Here is a 21,011-nt window from a genome sequence, read left to right as displayed (position 1 = left end):
TCCATGTCCGGCTTCCTGCAAATTCTCAGACTACTCTGCAATTGTGGGCTGCAACAGAAAGGGAAAGGATGAGTACAGAGGCGTTTCGGACTCCTTTGTAGAGTGATGTTGACTGAACCACCTTCAGATGATTACCGTCAAGACCAAGGACTTGCTGGCGGACTTCAGAAGGAGGGAAAACCCCTTACACCTGTCTCCATCCAGGGGATGGATGTGGCAGTCTGTGGTAGCCACTGCAATTTTCTTTGCCATAGTGTGCTGGGCCAGCAGGGTGAGTTCCATCAATGCCAGCAGAATCGATGAGCTCAGGGAGGAGGACGCATCGTGGACAATGACTCTCAACCTCATCACAATGCGCTGGGGGAGCACCTTAAGACATCTTCAGATACCCCAACGACGTTCCACAGAGCGCCAAAGAAAATCCTTTCTCCCAGTGGCAATCCAGCTACCCAGTCCATCTACTACCTCAGACAGAGAGGCCGAGAAGGAAGCAGGGTGCTGAGGTGGTTCCAGCCATTTCACCACTGTTCTGTTACGCCTCTCTGGATCACTATCTTTCAGTGGATTTCTGATGCTCTCATTTACAGCTCTCTTTCATGTGTGATACCATGTAATAATGTCATATTAATGTTAATAATGTACTGTTAATGCAAAATCCCACTGTGCAATAACAGGGAAACTATGTGAAATATCATGGACATAACCACTGAAACTGTTTTTCTAACATTATACATTGCTTGTACTTCTGATCAAACATCTCTGTGATCTTACCATTAACCTTGGACATGATGTTTGAACCTGATATTTGGACATTGTATCTTTGGATTTTCTTCTTACTGTAGCTGTTAGTTTGGGCCTTCTGTAATTTGGAATCCTTTAAGATAAAACAAGCAATATCCTATCTTATGTTTCAGGAGTTCAGCCGCTTCCACGTTGAAATCACTCCCATGCTGGAGCGCCTGCTGAACAACAGGAAGGAGTGGAACGCCCTGAAGGAGGTGCACGAGGCCAAGTTGGCCGCCATAGAGGAGGCCAACAAGGCCAAGGAGGAGGAGGCCCAGAAAGGGTCTGCCGCCAAGCAAGGTGGGTAGCAGCTTTACTGCTTACTATTTAGTCATTCAGAACAATGTTTCATTAACCCTTTGGTCTAGTACTCATACTTCATCAACACCATCAAACCAGAAATGTTTACCTTTAACCTAATATTATACAATTATCATTTATTATCACAGTTAATATTAGTGGCCTTAGGGATGTTTGAAATGTGAGAAACTGCTGGATACGACTGCTGGATACCACTTATATAAATATTGTATTTATCAAATTCAACAAAAGAATTTTATGTTTTGTTTGATTGTTGGTATAATGCTCTAGGCTCAATCCAGCAGGTTGGATGTTGGGTTAGCAAGAGTTAAGCTACACACACATATGTAAATACAAACTCACAAGTAAATATTTACTAATATTACAATTTAGTCACAAATCGACTTACAGTTGAACTATTTTTAGATTAATTTCATTAATTTGCAGGCAGAAGTTTTGGATTCTTGCTCAAGGATGCAGGAGGTAGACTTGGGTTTGAACCCAGAACCTTTCCCATGAAGTCAAACCCCCTAACCGCTACTTTATCCTGCCCCCTTGCAGATATACAGTACACTCCATCATATAGACGTTCAGATAGAAATATGCAACTGTGCAGTGGTTCCTAATGTATCAATGTACCTTTTTTTCATCGTCTTACTTTCTTTATCAGGTTTACTTCCTTTCTTTCCTCCTTTATTGGCATATTTATTATTATCTTTCTTCAAATGTTTCTTTTATCATGTTTCTTTCTTATCATTTGTCTTTCTTTCTTCACAACATTTCTTCCTTCTTTCTTATCATGTTCTTTTAATTCTTATCGTGTGTTCGTATTCTTTCTAATGAGGTTCCTTTCTTTCTTTCTCATCATGATTCCTTCTCTCTTGTCATGTCCCTCTCTCTCTCTTCTAATGTTTTCCTTCTCCCTCTCTCTCTTTCTGTCCAAAGCGGTTCCTGCCGATGGTTCACAATCCAAGACGTGCATCCTGAGCTAGAGAGAGAGGGAGAGATTCCTGACCTTGTCCTCCAGCCTGCGATCCACCCTGCTAAACACCTGCTAACACGACCACCCCCCTCACCCATCTCCCTCTCTCACCTCAATATGAAGTTAGACACATCTATCCTTTCATCACGTTTTCTGCTAACTTAACTATGTGGCAGCGTCCTCAGAACTCATTAGCCGGACTGCAGAAAGCCATCAATTCCACTCCACGTCTTGATCCTGTTAAACTTTACATTTCCCAGCCCACTGGTTAGAGACAAAGTACTTGATGGGCTCTGGAATAGAATCTCCATCACTCTTCAAAGGCAACATGAAATGGAATTGAGACAATCTTGCTCTTTGTAAGTAATTGTATGGAAATACTCTTTAGTCCAAAGAGCCTTCACCTGAGACTCAAACCACCTAAAGACTAGATTATGTAGGCCTATATAGGGGGACCAGAAATGTTGGAGGGATGTGATCATTCAGGTTTAAATTGGCAGGTGTGGGAGAGCCTAGCGCTTAGTGTCAGTCTAGAGCTGGCCCCATCAGTGTTGCGATTGGTTGAAATGTTCCACTCCAGTCGACTAATTTAGCTAACTTTGTTGGTGATGGAGTATGAGCACATGATCAAGGGCAAGTTGTTTTCCATTTCATGTCATCTTTAAAGTCTCCCTTCATATGCACCCTGCATATAAATAACAATAAATATTAGGTCTATAAATAACGATAGATATCTATGAATAACTTCTACATATGTCTACACCGCTAGAAATATATCCTTGATCAGAAGGAGACACAGATTAGGAACATGCAACACTGCAGGAAATAAGTCTGTTTGATCGCTGGGATTTTTAATCCCAAACTCCAAAACATCCGTTAGAAATATGCAGGGTTCGGCTTGTTAAAAAAACAGTGTCACTTTCCAGATGCAACAAATCGGAGCGACTACGCCTGAATAACTAAATACAAATTGAATAAATTGAGCGCAAAGTTTCTCGTTCACAGTTGAGCGAGTCGCAGAATTCAACAGTCTCGGGTGTTTCCAAGCCCTATAACTGTCACCGCTAATATGCGCTCTTGATGAAGGACTACGGTAATATTATGAGTTAGGATGCTAGAGTAATATGTATGATGCACAGGCCGTTTCTGTATTATTCTGGTGCATCGCTTAATGCTCTGGTTGTTAATAGGGAATAAGTCAACGCAGAATCCATTAATGAAATACTATTTGTTTTTTCTTTTTGGTGTTTTTGGTGTTACCACATAGATTTCACTTGTGTGAGCAATAGGTCAGACCAGAAAGCTAAATTATACAGACTGAATTTGTATTTATTATGTTTAATTGTTGTTTTACTTATTTTGTGGCAGTTGGATTTAGATCTTACAGTTAACTGTCGTGAAGGCTTTTTAGAAAACACTGTTACATTGCATGTCAACATACAATGTGTTGCACTTTATCTGGTCCTGATATGAGTTTGCGCCCAAATGTACAAAGTAGTGACAAATTAGTTTGTTTCTCTGTATGTCGCATCAGCCGGGTGTCATGTTGAACCATTGCAAAAGTTACATGGGAGTGTCCAGTCAGATCTGATGTTGACAGATCAACTCCAAGCTTAGCAGTTGTTACAATCCACCAGTAAATTCCTTCCAGCTGGTCAGAAACTCCCACCATGTGATATCATAAAGGGATGGATTTCGGCTCATCGACATGCCTACTGATGTTAACAAAGCGGGGGGGCACTGTAAGATGTGGATGGAGGAGCATTTCTAGTGAATAAACAATAACATCTGTATCACCTCTAGTCTGCCGACATCTTCTTAAAGAACCCCACTCAGCCAATAATAAAGAAGTATGTTGCATGCGCACGTGTGTGTCCTCAAGCAATGCATATCAAAACAATACAACGTGTACAGATATGCCTATTCTTGCACCGTTTGCTCGGATGAAGCAGACTGTGCACTTTGTCGTACACCATGAATGTGAATAAAAGCCTGACGGGGGCGTAGCATGCCTCTGTGATGCATGACATTATATTAAGCATGCAGAGCGTGTGCATGAAATGAGTGCATGCGCTTCGTGCCCACAGACAAGAGACATACTGCAGCTCTCTCTGCACGTCATCGCATAACATTCACTGATCCAGAGCACAGCAAAGGTACTCTATACTCTAAGCACAGTACAACTACTGCTATCGAGTGTGTGTGTGTGTGTGTGTGTGTGGCTATGGATGCCATCATGCTTTTTTACCCTTTTTATAGAATACTTCTTTGCATGCACACATGCAACTATTCATACCCATATACTAAACTGGCCACTTTTTTCAAATTGTTTCCATCTCACTATATACCGGTAACATTACCAAGATACCGGACAAAAGTATGTGTCTGTGTTTGTGAGTGGATTGTTTGCATAAAACAGCATGTAATGGTTACACACTAACTGTGTGGGTCTGGGGTGGGAGGGGACTGCTAGGTAATGAGGCTGAGAGGTATCACAGTGTAGTCTTCTACATCACTACTGCATGACGTAAGGCTTAGTGACGTCAGGAGAGAGAGACAGAGCGAGAGAGAGAGAGAGCAGAGGATTACCGTATACGGTAGCGATGATCTACTATGCTCGTGACGCACAACCTCCACCCAACTGCAGCAGAGAGAGAGAGAGAGGGGGGGTAATGAAACAGCTGCAGAGAGAGAGAGAGAGAGAGAGGGGGGGCAATGAAACAGCTGCAGAGAGAGAGAGAGCGAGAGAGAGAGAGAGGGAGAGGGAGAGAGAGGGGGGAGGGAGACCTTGAGTCAGTACAGAGAGAGAGACAGATAGAGAGAGAGAGAGAGAGAGAGAGAGAGAGAGAGAGAGACAGAGAGAGAGAGAGAGAGAGGGGAGAGGGAGACTGTGAGTCAGTATAGGGAGAGCGAGAGAGAGAGCGAGGGGGAGAGACATTGAGTCAATGTAGGGAGAGAGAGCAGAGTGGCGGTAGCGTAGTGCAGTGACTGCGTCAGATCAGCAGGTCGGTCCTAGCATGGCGCTGGCAGGACAGAGCGTGAGTCGTGACTGCGGTGTTGCGTGGCTGCATGGGGTGCACCAGCCAGGGTGAGGGACTATTTATAGGAGCCCTGTGGAGGATCAGGTCTGGATTAGAGCTGCGGCGGATGTCGTGTAGCAGCACAGAGACGCACTTACCGGCTCCTGTTCTGACGCATACCACTTACATAATACCACAGCATATTATTCATATTATATGTAAGGTATGTGTATTAATATTACATTTGGATGACAAAGTACAATCTCTACTTCTATATTTATCCATATCCATACACAGACATGAAAATGTCATATTTTTTCTCAGTGTTTAAATGAAAATCAATGACCATCTTTATTCAATCAGTATTTCGGCCTTACGGTTTTTAATTACAATGGATATATATTGATTTTAAGATATAATAATATTTATATCTTATATAAACATAAAAGCAAAAGGGAGAATATATAAATGTTATTTTTTCTATTATGTTGGATATCAATATCAGAGTATGTATTTTATAAGCCGCATGACTCTGTACTGACCTCCACTGTGGAGCGTCGCTGCAGTTCCCTCCATCACCTCCATGATGTCACTTAGTATCTGCAGTAGGCGGACCAATAGGACGCCAGAACTGCCTCCATTAGGGTAGCAACAAGCAGGGGGAAACACGCACCAGAAAAACTATAGTAACACCGTTGTGTCATGTTGGGACCTTTCACCTTTGACCTGTGCTTAGTCTCTTTTGGTCATTGAGGTTAAATTAAAAGAAAGACTCTTGATGTCAGACAACTGATATGTTCGTATTATTCACATGATATGGTAACAACGTGAAGTGAAGGTCATAGGTCAAGGTAAAGCAGATAAGGGATGTATTAGGTTGGACACTGTTAGGTCTAGAGAAGCATTTACCCAGTTTGAGGTCGGGGCACATGTCGGGCTGCCTGATTTGCATATCTTTGCAGATTTATAAATTCGATTTTTGATGGTATTTGAAGTTTGTTTTTGCTATAAAAAAAGTTTGAAATGTTAGACCTTAATACACGAGAACGTAAACTACTTTGTGTGGCACAATAGGTATGATGTTCACTTGGACGGTCATTTTAACGGCAGGAGAGAATTTTGAGGATGATTAAAAAATTAGGTCACAGGCCAAAAAAAGGTTGAATAAGGGCTTTGTGGGGTTACGATCACGGTCACAACTGGGAGGGAGGGGGGGAGCAATGCATCATGGGAAAAACTAAAACAAAGCCTGAATAATCCCTGCCCAAAGGTTGAAACGTTCTTCTGAGTCATATTGCCGTGGGTTGCTACCCAGCTAACTCTCTTGCACCATCTCTCTTTCTCCCTCCATCGCTCCCTCACTCCGTCTCCCTCTCCCTCCATTTTCCTCTTGCACTCTCTCCCTCTCTCTCTCCCTCCATCGCTCCCTGTCGTCCTACATCCACCCCCCTCTCCTTGTCCACCTCTTTCTTGTTCTGCCCCTCCATCAAGCCCTCTCTTGCCTCACTTCTCTTGCTCATCTCTCTTGCTCCATCCATCCCTCCCTCCCTCCCTCCCTCCCTCTCTCTCTCTCCCTCTATCTGGTTCCACTTCCATACCGTCTCAGGTTCCCTCCATCTCTCCCTCCCTCCCCCTCTTCCGCAGTCACGACAGTCCCAGAGTCGGGCAAACAGAGGACAGCCGTAGTTCAATTAAAAGTGGACTGGGAAGAGGATCCAGCAAATTAGAATCCTCCTATTAGATCACAACCATGTCCTCCACTAAACGTCCACCCATTTCATAGCATCTTGGTGAGCACAAAAAGACACCAGCAGCTAATCAGCTCTTTCTTGAAATAACTCACCCTTGAAAGGTGAATATAAGCTTCTTCTCCTGCGTGAACACATGCTCTAGAAGCATGCTTTGGGCTGCAGAACAGGAGGATCACAGGACATGCTGTTGCCATGTGTAAGAAGAAGTAGGGTTGAAGGCTCCTAATGGAGGTAGGTGTCCCATTATTCAGGCCATCGCAGTACTGACATCTAGATTCACATCGAGTCCTTTAGTCGATTTGTTTATCAAAAGCTTTTAGCTAAGAGTCTTGGCCTCCGTTTTAAATGAGGCTGAAAACAAGCAAAGTGTCCAAACAAAATCTGAGTAGCTAAACAAGATTTCCAACTGCTGCATGTCCAAGTTTCTAAAAAACGTAAGGGAGTGAAGAGTAAAGGAGTCACATAAATCTCTGTTCAAAGAGAATCCTGTTTAAACCTTCAACCATATCATCCTGTTGTGGATGAGATGGACCTGGATCAGACTCAAATTGACACTCATTTAGCAGATATCAGCAAATATGTTTCCTTTATGGAAAGGTAACACTTAGGAAATCTGATATGAGATACAAAAGAAATGCCACAAATGTTTAAATGTATAAACTGAGAATAGTTAAATTGCTAAATTTCCTAATTGCTGTGTTTTCTTTTACATTACAACTGATTGCAAGTGCATTAATTACAAATGTCAGCATTTTACAGGCTCTGTACTCACAGCTTAGTGACGGCCTAGATTCATGTAAATATAATATTATAAAATGTCCTGAACTGATTGATTGTTGCGCTACTTAAAGGTTGCAGTGTCACATCAAGCACAATATTTTGGTAGAAATCATGACATATAAAGCATATATAGTGATGTGGTACCATTTATAGCTAATAGGTATTATAATTTATAATAAATAATTTCTTTAGCTTCTCAGATGTTTTGTGGCAATCTGTTAGTGGTCTTAGTGGTCCTTATGGGATTGTGTCCTGGTTTCTATTGGACCCAGATGTAATTCACTGAGGGATTGTATAGTCAGATAACCCTTACTTTGATCCATCAGATGAATTCTAGGATTAAGTGATGGCATCCATCTACCATAACAACATCTGACCCGTTAAAGCTCTTCTCTGTTCTCGGTCTGACCGTAGCGGCATCATATTTACATTGTTCATATTAATATAATTTGGTTAAGCTGCTTTAGGTAAGAGTCGATAGCTGTGAAGAGAGAGAGCAGAAAAGAGCAACAGAGAGTGGGATTATGAAACCGAACAACCAAAAACGTCCTCTGCCTCTTTGCTTCCTCCCTCCATTTCTGTGCCATTCAGAAGTATTGAATTTCAAGCACCTGTGGTTGCCAGGTAAGAGATACCCAGATTTTTCAGAAATTAGCTGGGAGCGGTCTCCCAATCAAAATTTCTCATACAGAGGCAGGTGAACAGATATTCGGAAGAATTAACCTCACTAATAGCTGACAGATCTTTTCTCTCATCCGACTGCATTTTTTCCATCTGAATAAACAGCCCCAGCGCCAATAAAATGATAAATTCCATGCCTATTACAGTCATCATCTACATCTACCTGAAATGGCCTGTAATAAACTCCGATTCTCACACCAGGTGGTGAAAACACTGGCCCTACAAGCTAATGCCATTGTATCCTGTTGGTTTTTGCGTTGATACGAGTCGTACCCTATGACAGTGATGAGTTGATGTGTTCTACCATGTACCATGTTGCACCCACAACCCCCCTCCCTCTCTCTGATCTGCATCACAGTTGCCGGGCGGATTGCCTGTTTAATCAGGCATAAAATGACCTGCCATGTTACCTGGAACTAGTTAATCAGGGAGATATTGAACCAATAACTGCACACACACACAAACACTAAAACACACTAGCACTCGCACACTCTAAGGTCGAACACACACACACACACACACTCACACACAGACTTCAATAACAAAATACTCAAATGTGACAGACAAACAAGGACATATAAAAACGTAGATAAACAAAATATTTAAATATTGTTTGTATATTTATAAAAGATCTCCACAGATACATATTCATGTTATGTAAATAACAAATATTTACGATATATAAATAATACATATGAATGATATTTAAATTCTGTTGGAATAATAACACCACTAGAACTTTGCTCATTAGGGTTTTATTTTTTGGAGGCAATTGAATGAATATATGTACTTTATACAGTATATGAGGAGAACATTTCTACAGTTTTTTTAATGTAAACAATCTCTGAAGAGAAATGTATTCAGTTTAAACGGAAGTCATAGTCTTCTGTTTTAAACTATTTACACGAATTAAAATATAATTTATAATATAACATCAGATACTTGCGCGTCTATGAAACTAGATTTTAACAATTCAAAAATACTGAAATGCATTTTCTCAACATTCTGAACATATGAAATCACACAAAACGAGAAAAAAAATCACAATTTGAAATACATCCAAACTAAGAGGCATATAAATAAAAAAAAACGCAGAATAAAACCAATATATGTAAAAATATAAAATATTACTAGCAGTATTTACTGTTTTCTGTCTTACCAAAAACTAAGTTAAAAAAGGAAAATAATCACGTCTGTATCTTTGATAGTCATTAGATGTAAATAGACAATTAAATGAACAGCGAAGAAAAATAAAAAAAACAAAAGAATTTATGCCCTTTATATATATTATTTGTTTCTCTTCCACCAAAATACCCACCGACATTTAGCTATAGACGATAGCTTGCAGTCCCATCTGAGGGCTCACATGAACTGTACCATCAAGACAAGTTATCAGTTAGTTTCTAAACATTGCAACCGTATGTAGGGAAGCCTGGACGACATGTGATCTGCTAAATTAATTCTGATTGGCCAGAGATTGGCCTGTATTGCAAAGCTAAATCGTCGCGCTCAAACGGTTCCTACAGCTAGCAGACAGATACATATTTTTTTTCCTTATTTTTAAACGATAAAGGAACAAGAAAAAGAGAAAAACATGTCCCTAAAACGTTGGTTTTGGTGGGTCTAAGTGAGAACATTCTGGTGGCATCTTTTAAAAACAAAGCCAGCAAACATGTGAACAAAGAAAGCTGTAGACAAACATTTTTTTTGTTGTCTTTGTCTTTTATTACTGTGGATGTATTTATTTGTTTATTTTTGGTCAACTTGCCACAAACATTTTTCTTTTTTCTCTCTCTCAACATTAACCATAACTGAGAAGTGGAAACAAAATGTATTGCATTGGAAGAGGACTCCCTGTGGAAGGAGAATATTTTTGGGTTCAGGTGCCAGTGGCTCCCAAACCGGGATGGCAGCCATTTTTAAATGTGTCGACGTGTTCTCATGACACGCAGGAAAAATGGTCAACATCAAAGATTTTCTATAAGAAAGTATATAATCATCTAGATATCTACACAAACACATAAATATATATATATATATTCATATATATGTATATAGCTTCATTTTATATTATGGCTGTATTGAAAACAAAAAAAACGCTTTTTAATCACGTCAGTCATTACTGAGGAACAAGAAAACCAGATTGGATTTGGACAGGAGTTGGAACTGGAGTCGTTGCACCCCACCAGTTGAGTTTTAAGGCTTGTCATGAGAGTGAAGATGTTAAAATGTCATCACCTCCAGCACAATAAATGCACCGTTCAGAGAAGGAGCAGAGCAGGATCCACCCTAGAAGCCCCCTCTTCATCAGAAACACAAAACACACACACAGATTGTTCCCGTGGCCAATGACAGCCAGCGCTATGATTTTAGAATCCTAGCTAGCTCTAAACTGGAACTTACATTTGGAGAGGAGGTTGAGCCAAAATAATTAAATCCACCAATGAAGAGAGAGGGGACTTCTAAAATGGCCATCGCTCTACCGAGTAAGACTCTACTTTCAGCAGGTGGTGTAGTTAACCATAACGCTCTAACACCTTCAATTAATATCCTTTTTTTTTTTCTCCCTCTCGTGTTCCAATAGCAGTCATACGTGTAGACGTGAGTTACCATATTTACCATTGTCTCTGACACAACTAAATTAGACTTTGAACAGACCTGTGCACCATCAAAATGTGGCAATAATCTAGTTACAAGTTTCCCTTCAATGAAAAACAATATATATATATCGTGAACAAATGCTTCACTACCTGGGGCGTTTTTCTTTTGTGCAAGAGTATAGTCATACATTGTTGTACAGGTGTATCGTCTAAATGTCGTAACCATTAACATTCGTCCTGTACTTTTCTTTTTTGGATTTTTTTCGTATGTTTAATAGCCTTCTAAACAGAGTAGCCTAGAGAATTTGCAGTTCAAGGTTTGCCCAAAGTTGTATTTCAACCACCATACACCACACTGTACATTATTACCTTTATCTGTAAAAGCTGTTACTTAGATACGATTAGTAGCTATTGCATCAATTGTTTCTTTTTTAAGAAAAAATTAAATGAACAAACCGATATCGTTTCAAAAATGGGCAGAGAAAAATAACTTTCTAGTACAACAGTCTAAAGGGAAACTCCTCTCGCCTCTCATGCTTTCCCAAATATTGTGGACTTTTATTGTGAAAACAAAAACCATTTCCCTTAATTTCCTTCCTGTATGGAACTCCTTCTAACTTCCTAGAGCAAGTCCCAAGCTTCCTGATAATCAACAACCCTAACCCACCGCCTTTAAAAAAACACACTTACATCTTTTTAAATGTTTACAATGAGGCATAGTGCTATATACACATTATATATATTTATATATTATAATATATTGTTTCTTTTTTAATATGTAAACCAGCGTATCCTCTCTTCACTCTTTTAGCAGTGTACAAACTAAGCACAAATACCCATTCTGGTAGAACTGATCCATGTCAATTACTTTTAATTTCCAAACGACTTTCACTTTGGTGTTTTCCAATCAATTCGTAATTCAACCAATTTGTAATATTTTAATTTGTTTTTTGAGAAATCAGCCTACATGTAGCGTCCTGAATAAGGCATCTTTGTACTTAGTGTGTGTCTCTAAGAAAGTCTTACGAGAATCGAGAGATGTAAACATTCAATTTTCCGTGTGTGTTACCGAGGGGTTGATTAGATAGGAGGGTGGCGTGGTGGGGCAGGGGGAGAACTCGTACACAAAGTGGGTGGGTGTCTGTTATGCAAAAGGTGACATACTAGGGAAAAGGTACAGTCGGTGAATAGATAGATGATAGATAGATTGCTAGATAGGGGGATAGATAGAGTTGGGCTGTGCTGTCGAGGGATGCAGGGAACCCTGAACACAATAACATGGAGAGGGGTGTGGATGAATTGGGGGGCCTGGGAACAGATGCAGCTCTAACTCTGATACGCACAAGACACACAACACTCAGGATAGATACGCACATGCTAGCCACAGAAAACCATTAACGATGAGGCCAAAAGAGGAGGGGGAGAGAGAGACAAAGAAAGGGATTAGAGAGAAAGAGAGAAAGGCCCCTTCATTAAGTGGCCATATACCATTAACATGGGTTTCAGCCCTTCTACCTTGGTCAAACAAAAAACATGGGAGGTGGAAAAGCAAAAGCAATTTCCGGAAACTTACAGGAAGAACCAGAGAGTAGGGGGGGGGGGGGGGGGGGGGGGGTATTGGAGTAAAGGAGAAAGAAATGGAAAGGGATTAGACATGGAGGAGAGGAACGGAGGTGGAGATGGCAGAGATGGACGTGAGGTAGAGAAACTCAGCTGATACAATACCTCTTGGACAACAAGGTCACGACAAGGTCACGATTCTCACCCAGAACCCTTTGGTGTTGTTATCCAACACATGGCTCTCTCTCCTGGGTTCTCTCCCCTCCCTTCCATGGTCAACGTCTACTGGCGGTATCAGGTGTGTGTGTGTACGTCAGACTCTACCAAAACCAAATAGTGCATCAAAGACCAACCATCAGGTGAGGGAAACGTTAGAGGATGGCAGGCGATACATTCATGGTTTTCACAAAGTACATTCTGTTGAAACCAGAATCTAGATTTCAGTTAACCCGACTGTGTGCCGAACATGGAAGATAGACATTGTAATAGTAAACTGATTCATTAATATATTTATATATATATTTATAATTTCTATAGAAGTCCTTTAGTATTCAACGTATTCTGATTGTAAGTGATGTGTTTGGGGATATTTTTGACAGCATTGAAAGGGAATGGCAGTTTGGCAAATACAATAAAGAAAGACAAAAAACACGTCTTAACATGTTTGACATCAACGGTCTAACTATTTACAGACCTTGGTAAAGTAAGTGCTATTTGACAAAACTTCTGGGCCTTCTGTGCGCACCGCATGCACCTAGTAGAGTCCGCTGTATGCAACCTGATACCACAGCCAGTAGAAGAAGCCATTTTGAGCGTTGCGTTTGCAGACAAGAAGGAGAGGGTTCGTCAGAGGACAGCAGAAACTTCTACCTCCGTACAGTGCATAGATCAAATCAAGGAAGCACTACAGTTACAAAAAATAAAAAAAGATGATTTTTTTTCTTCTTCGTTTTCGATGTGTAAACCTTTTAAAGTCAAATTTTTTTTTTTGTTAATTTCAGAATTTTCATTGTCCGTAACACACACACGCACACACACACAGTTATAAATCTTTTCGTTTAAATTTTGAAAACATCGATAATTTTTTTCCTTTTGCTAAAACAAAGTTGTTTTTTTCTCCACAACGTCACTACTTTGAGGCAAAACACAGCTCACGGTCTCACCAAGCGTGACCAGAGAGTGAGTTTTTTACGAAAAAAAAAAAAACACACGCACACAAACCACGAAGACCAACGTGACCAACAAGACGCGACGCGGGAATAGCAAGGTATTTACGCCACACAAGGGTTCTCGCCCCGCCAACCTTCTTTGGCGCGGGGTGATGATGTCACCAACACAGACAACAGGAAGCAGCTTTGTCGTTGACCGTCGCACAACGACAGGAAAAAAAGTGACTGCCGTTGTTGCAGTAGTAGTAGTAGTAGTAGTTGTTTAGTAGTAGTAGCAGTAGAAGTTGTACCATTGCTTTTTTTCTCAAAAATCAAACCTCTTCCATTGTATCATTTTTGCTCCTTAATTCTCCATGGCTTCTGTCGTTCGTATTTTTAAACGCTGTCCTCCGGCGGGAAAGTAAAGAAAAGTTCTAAACTAGGTCTCTCTCGTCTTTTTATTCCAATGTTAAAAATGTAAACAACTGTTGCGAGGGTGCCTTCGGCGGAGGTGCGTGCGGGCCCGGTGTCGAGGCAGCAGGGCTGGAGGGGTCGGGGTCACTAAGGCCAGCCGTGAGGAGGGGATCGGTCTGGGGGTCGGGGGTCGGGAGGCCCGTCAGCGGTGCAAAGACTTCTGCGCCTCCTTTAGGAGGGTGTCAAAGTCCAGAGCGTCGTACTTGCTCTTCACGGGGCCTGGGCCGGCTTCATCTGGAGGAGAGGAAAGGAGGAGGAGTGAGAGAGCAGGAGGGGGGATGAGGAGGAGGAGAGAAAGGAGGAGGCAAAAGGAGGACGAGGAAGAGAAAAGGAGGAGGAGTGAGAGAGCAGGAGGGGGGATGAGGAGGAGGAGAGAAAGGAGGAGGCAAAAGGAGGACGAGGAAGAGAAAAGGAGGAGGAGTGAGAGAGCAGGAGGGGGGATGAGGAGGAGGAGAGAAAGGAGGAGGCAAAAGGAGGACGAGGAAGAGAAAAGGAGGAGGAGTGAGAGAGCAGGAGGGGGGATGAGGAGGAGGAGAGAAAGGAGGAGGCAAAAGGAGGACGAGGAAGAGAAAAGGAGGAGGAGTGAGAGAGCAGGAGGGGGGATGAGGAGGAGGAGAGAAAGGAGGAGGCAAAAGGAGGACGAGGAAGAGAAAAGGAGGAGGAGTGAGAGAGCAGGAGGGGGGATGAGGAGGAGGAGAGAAGGATCATATATAAGAGGGAGTGGTGAAGAAGAGGCGAGAAGTAGGAGGAGTAGAAAGAGAGAGAAATAAGAAGCAGGAGGAGGAGAAGAAGAGGAAGGAGAGACACACAGGAAAACGTTCGTTAAGCTGTTGTTTTTGCACAGACTTCTTGTTGACTTTGGTGCTTGTGATTCACTGCAGGGCAATGAATGCACCAGTCACCCACCTAGGACAGAGAGAGTGAAGGAATCATAGCATTATCTGATTAAATCATCAGTGTGGATAAGTGTGAAGCTGCTGTTGATTGAGATCAAATAGAAAGCAGCTGAACGGCTCAGAAACTGCTGATAGCTAATGGCTCCATTAAAAGTGCTTTCACTTTGAAGCGAACAGATAAATTATTTATGGCTAGTTGACCTGTATGTTGTTATTGGTATTTATAGTGTGTTTGTGTGTGTGTGTTAGTGTGTTTGTGTGTGTATGCATGCATCTGTCTGTGCTTTAGAGTGTGTAAGTATGAGAGTTGGTAAGAGTGTGTTCGTGTGTGTGTATGTGTTGTATCATTCGTGTTGTATGAGTTTTGTCGGCCTTCATTTGTGTGTATCTGCTTTAGAGCTTATGAGTGTGCATGTGGCTATGTGGATTAGTATGTGTGTGTGTAGGAACAAGGCGCATCAGACGTGTTCCCACTTATTGGAGATACTCTGTGTACTGTAGGGAGGGCTGGCACCTGGCTAGAGTGGTCAAGGCAGGACGTAACGCAGAAAGTATGCAGCAACGGTTGCAGTGTTTCGTATACAATGGCGGGCGAGTCTACCAACTCCGTCAGCATGACTGTTCTTGCAGTGATATCAAAACTGCATTTATTTAGACGTATTCGCAAGATAAGGGGACAGATTTTTTTTTTCCTCTTCAACCTTTGTTTTATCCCGTTTCACTCCGGTCGCATGGTAGAAACGTCATCAACACGTCAGCAAAACTCGCACTCGCTGGTTGTGAATTCTTCACCGATTCTCCAGACTTTACACTAGCGGCCTGGTGGATTCAACTCCGGAGGGGCGCATTGTGACATTTCTCTTCACACATACAGCCCCCATCGGGATTCATCCCTAAAATGTCTGACTTTCAGTGCAGGTGTGAAAGGCCTATTTCTGCGCACGTGGGTTAATGTGTGTGTGTTAGTATATAAGCGTTGTGTGTGTATTACTGTTTGAATATAGATGTGTATGTGTTTGTGTGTATGTGCATGCATTAGTTTATAAATAAAGATGAGTGTGTGTGTGTGTTGGTCTTACCCAGGTCTATGTAGCGCTTCCTGCTGAGTCTCTGCAGACCGTTGGCTCTGCTCTGGAAAGCAGCCTCTCCCTCTCTCCGTTGTCTCTCTGAGCTTCCCTGGCGAATCTTAATCACCCCACAACGCTCTCTACACACACACACACACACACACACACACACACACACACACACACACACACACACACACACACACACACACACACAAAAACAGGGGGACAGAAAGAGAGGGTCAGTCAGAATTGCTTCACATTAAAATACATTTTAAGGAACAGCTTGAAATCCTATCACAGAATACTGTGATTCTGTGTTGTGATACGGACAGGCAAATAGTCAAACAAACTGACAAAGTCAATCACCCAGACCGACAAGTAGATTAACAAGTAATCAGTAAGCTAGACATCCTGCCAGACAGCGAGGGAGTAAGACAGGAAGGGAGTCAATCAGACAGGGAGCCAGACAGACAGCTGGTATTCAGCCAGTCAGACATGCAGCCAGTCGGTCAGCCAGGTAGCCTGACAGACAGCCAGGCAGTCAGCCAGACAGGGAGAGAGGCAGTCAGGTTGACAGCCAGACAGGTAGCCAGTCCAACAGGTAGTCAGTCAGACAGGTAGCCCGTCAGACAGGTAGTCAGTCAGACAGCCAGGCAGTCAGCCAGACAGGGAGCGAGGCAGTCAGGTTGACAGCCAGACAGGTAGCCAGTCCAATAGGTAGCCCGTCAGACAGGTAGTCAGCCAGACAGGTAGTCAGCCAGACAGGTAGCCATTCCAATAGGTAGTCAGTCAGACAGGTAGCCCGTCAGACAGGTAGTAAGTCAGACAGGTAGTCAGTCAGACAGGTAGTCAGCCAGACAGGTAGCCAGTCCATTAGGTAGTCAGTCAGACAGGTAGCCCGTCAGACAGGTAGTCAGCCAGACAGGTAGCCTGTCAGAAAGGTAGTAAGTCAGACAGGTAGTCAGTCAGACAGGTAGCCCGTCAGACAGGTAGTCAGTCAGACAGGTAGTCAGTCAGACAGGTAGTCAGCCAGACAGGTAGCCAGTCCAACAGGTAGCCCGTCAGACAGGTAGTCAATCAGACAGGTAGTCAGGCAGACAGGTAGTCAGCCAGATGGGGGTCAGACTCACTCGTTGCGGATGATGACCTTGCAGTCCTGTGCGGAGCCGAAAACCTGGAAGCGTTTGCGCAGCATGTTGTGCGTGACGCTGCTGGGCAGGTTGTGGATGTAGAACACCTGGCAGTTGTCCTGGTAACAGGGAAACCATGGCAACAGGCGGGGGGACAGATGACATTGCAGGTTTAGGAGGGGAGACACAAAGGTGTGGCATGGCGGGCACGAGAATGTTCAGACAGGCGTTCTGAATAATAATCGTACAATCCTAACAGGATTCATTATTTAAAACACTTCTCTCGCTCGAAGTCGATATTGACATGTGTACTTACTGATGTGTTTTATTTTAATAAGGGATTTCAGGTTTAAAAATTCCTGATCAACACCTCTTGTAATTTCCTGTGAGAGTGCTACCCGTGTTGGTAGAAGAGGTGAGCCTAATACAGTGACATTATGAATTCTTATGGCATTATGAATAATGGTAATGCTTATAATGTTGAACATGAAGATGATTAATTTGACTGCTTATCAAATTATGGATATGTGAATAATTGTGGTCAAGGCAGGGTTAGAGTAGCCTAGTGTAGGTTAGCATAGAGCAGCTTAGTGTACCAGGGGTGTGACGGGCTGTTATCAAGGATTCTACCTCGTCTGGTTTGGCTTTGTTCCTCTGTCTGTCTGCAGGACAGCCTTCCGTCACCTCACTACTAAGAGAGGGAGAGAGAGAGAGAGACAGAGGGAGAGAATAAGGGAGAGGCAGATATAATATATACAGACAGAGACAGAGAGACAAAGAAACAGACAGAGAGGGAAGGAACAGACAGAGAGAAGAAGAGAAACATTTATATATAGAAAGATATATAGAAACAGAGAGAGAGAGAGAGAGAAACAATACAGAGCAACCGAAAGAGAGAGAGAGGGAGACAGAGAAAGCGAGAGAGAGACAATACAAAGCAACCCAGAGAGAGAGAGAGAGAGAGAGACAGAACAAGTGAGCGCAGTAGGGTAATGTTTAAATGTCAGACACCAGGAGAGATGAACTGCGGCTAAAAAAGTGAAAATTCACTCCTAATGCAGCAGAGCCTTTAGTCTGTCCTCCCTGCTCTCCTCCTCTCACCTGGAGTCCATCTTGCTTGCGGGGGAGCCGGGGGAGGAGTCCATTGCGGGGGAGGGCGAGCGGGAGGAAGATGACCGCTCGCCCTCCTCTTCCTCAGACGCCGGCGGCGTGGCGGCGTGTGTCTGGCGGTGGGACATCACCGCCGTCTGCTGCTCTTCCTGAAGTTTCCCTGATGCCCTTCCTCCTCCTCCTCCTCCCCCCACCTCCTCCTCCTCCTCCTCCTCCTCCTCTTGCTGCTCCGCCTCCTCCCCCTCCCCCCGCTGCGGCCCGTCCCGCGCCCGCAGTATGGCGCCCAGCAGGGCGGCGCTGCGTTTGCGGCTCTCCCCAAGGCTCAGGGCGCAGTAGTCGTGGTCGCCGTAGGGACGGCGGACCCCGGCCACGCCCCCCTCGGCCTCCCCGCCCTCGCCGTCGGGGCCCTCGCGCCGCAGCTGGGCGTAGAGCTCCGTCTGTTCTGGAAGCTTCCGGGCGTGCTGGCCCCGCGGGAGCCAGGAGGACGGGCCTCTGGTGGGGGCCCCGGGGCCGGAGGTGGAGGTGGTGGGAGAGTCCCCCCCGCTGCCCGCGACTCCCTCTGCGGGCTTGAAGAGCTCGTCCTCCACCGGCTTGTGAGGGGGAGTGGTGGGCGGAGTCAGGCCTGCAGGGGGAGGGGCATATGTTAAAGACGCCTTGTCATTTGATTATAGATTTCACAAACATTAACATTGGAAAACGGAAGAGTCCAACAATTTGATAATCTATTGTTTGGCTGAAATACCCGATGAAATATGAACATATGATCTAAAGAAATAGTTATTATGTATGAATTATTGTTTATGATTAACTAGCATATACATTTACATTTAGCAAACGCTTTGATCCAAAGCGAATAAGTACAATTTGCGGAAGAAGGTGAAACAATATATCGCTGTCGGTACAGTAAGGATGTTCAAAGAACCAATATAGGCCTATAAATATACAGTATACTTTGATTGGATACTGAATTTCCCACTCTTACTCCTTTGAGTATCGAATACAGATATACTTAAATTGTCATCATATTTTATACTCCTTTCTGTGTAACGGAACAGGTAGTACATGAGTAATACTACCAATCTACTGCTCTTCTTTATATCTGAATGTAGTTCTCAATTACTCACCTTTAAACCTCAACATATAGCACTTGTATAGCATAAGTGCTCTCCTGTGTAACTTGATGTAGAATCTTACTGTTAGTTTGGACCTTAACACAGTGGCCTTCACATTAGGTGTGTCCGGTTTCTGATGAGTCCGCATTGTTCAACCAGAGATGGGTCCAGAATTTAAATGACCAGGGGAGATATTTACCTGCAGTACCGCAGAGATCCACCGCCAGCGTCTGCTCAAAGGACTTACTGCTGAACTCTCTGGAGAGAGGGGGGGAGGAGGGATGAGAGAGAGAGGGGGAGAGATGGAGGGAAGGAGAGCGTTGAGGAAGGAGGGAAGGATGGCGGGGGTGAGGGATAAAAGGGAGGGGTGGAGAGAGGGGATGGAGGGAGAAAGGTTGGAAGTGAAAGAAAGGGAGGGGTAGATAGAGAGGTGGGGGGAAGAGAAGACAAATAGAGACAGAGACAAACAGAAAATGTCCGTGAATGTCAGGTTTAAGTACAGACCGTAGTTGGTAAAGTTTAAAAGTCTGCATATAATCTCTGCATTAGGAGCTTCTCATGAGACAACGTTCGGGGTGTCTCGCCGACCTCAACAAACATAAACACACCAGATCTGTCTGCATAATGTGAAGTTTTATTCAGCTCCCATCGACGCCACCGGCACCAAACCCCTGTGCTTGTTCCTTATCGGGACAAGCACATTTAAAGCCCTCCATCCCCCTCATGTCCACCTCCACCACCACCACCACAAGCCTCTCCTCCTCTTTTTTCCTTTCCTGAAGTCTATTTTAGGTGTTCTGTTCTATCTCACAACTGCCTTGACAACACTGTTTTTGTCCTCTTCCCGCTCTCTTTCTCTTCTCTGACCGGCCAACCTCCACAAAGAGGAGAAAGAGAACCAAACACCACAACCTATATTCCCTAGTCAGAGCGGGAAAGAGATGGATCTTCACTGTGCTCCAGTCCGTGCTTAGGATATGTCTGTGGGGCAGCAGGTGGAGCTGGCCTGTATCCAGTGTGATGGGGTTTGTGAAAGGGTGATGGTATATAGTGCAGGCAGGCAAGTTTGACAGGCCGCGATGCTAAGATCTCTAAGCCAGCCTGGAGTCAGGAAATACCTGGTTTAAAGTCAGTGGCGCGTTGTTCAGATGCTATTTTAAGGGCGCATGCATAATGTTGCATGTGCACCTCGCGCATAGACTTTGCTTCTCTCATCTACCTAGCCACACATTCTTGGTAAATTATTTGGGAAAGAACAGCTGATACACCGGTAATAAGATGTACTTTTAAATCAATGAATTTTCTTGACACAGACATTGTGTACAAGCCCATATCTTTTAGGATTGATGAGTATTTGATCGTGAGAAAACATTGTTTTACCACGAGTGAGTGTTCAAAAGAATTAATGAAAGCGGGCGCACGTGTGTGCGTCCATCTGTTTAAACACACGCAAACTAAACACGTAACGCATAATACAGTCCATGGCAATGTATATTAACGGGGGGACACATGCATATTAGGAACACAAGTCGATAACGATAATGCATACAATACTAATAAGAAACAATTTTTGTTAATGTATTGCGTATATCATTAAATAGAACCACAGTATCA

General features: G+C 43.4%; 2 protein-coding genes across 2 annotated transcripts in view; one reads left to right on the top strand and one right to left on the bottom strand.

Moving 5' to 3' along the window:
* The window catches only part of pde6a (phosphodiesterase 6A, cGMP-specific, rod, alpha), a gene marked incomplete at both ends in the record, with an annotated part of 31,742 nt that extends 29,667 nt beyond the window's left edge, over nucleotides 1–2,075 (top strand). Inside the window, 2 exons of the mRNA XM_079745278.1 lie at nucleotides 915–1,083; nucleotides 2,029–2,075. Coding sequence (XP_079601404.1) covers nucleotides 915–1,083; nucleotides 2,029–2,075 — 216 coding nt within the window. The remainder of the gene's footprint in view (nucleotides 1–914; nucleotides 1,084–2,028) is intronic.
* A 6,978-nt stretch (nucleotides 2,076–9,053) lies between these two features.
* Nucleotides 9,054–21,011, bottom strand: part of ppargc1b (peroxisome proliferator-activated receptor gamma, coactivator 1 beta) — a gene marked incomplete at its 5' end in the record, with an annotated part of 65,556 nt that continues 53,598 nt past the window's right edge. Inside the window, 6 exons of the mRNA XM_079745125.1 lie at nucleotides 9,054–14,313; nucleotides 16,055–16,182; nucleotides 17,176–17,294; nucleotides 17,806–17,866; nucleotides 18,277–18,907; nucleotides 19,597–19,655. Of these exons, the coding sequence (XP_079601251.1) occupies nucleotides 14,222–14,313; nucleotides 16,055–16,182; nucleotides 17,176–17,294; nucleotides 17,806–17,866; nucleotides 18,277–18,907; nucleotides 19,597–19,655 (1,090 nt within the window). The 3' untranslated portion in view covers nucleotides 9,054–14,221. The remainder of the gene's footprint in view (nucleotides 14,314–16,054; nucleotides 16,183–17,175; nucleotides 17,295–17,805; nucleotides 17,867–18,276; nucleotides 18,908–19,596; nucleotides 19,656–21,011) is intronic.

This window comes from Pollachius pollachius (assembly GCF_949987615.1).
Source record: "Pollachius pollachius genome assembly, chromosome: 10".
Lineage (NCBI taxonomy): Eukaryota > Metazoa > Chordata > Actinopteri > Gadiformes > Gadidae > Pollachius > Pollachius pollachius.
The sequence above is the reverse complement of the archived record's forward strand: the minus strand, read 5'-3'. Positions and strand labels throughout refer to the sequence as shown.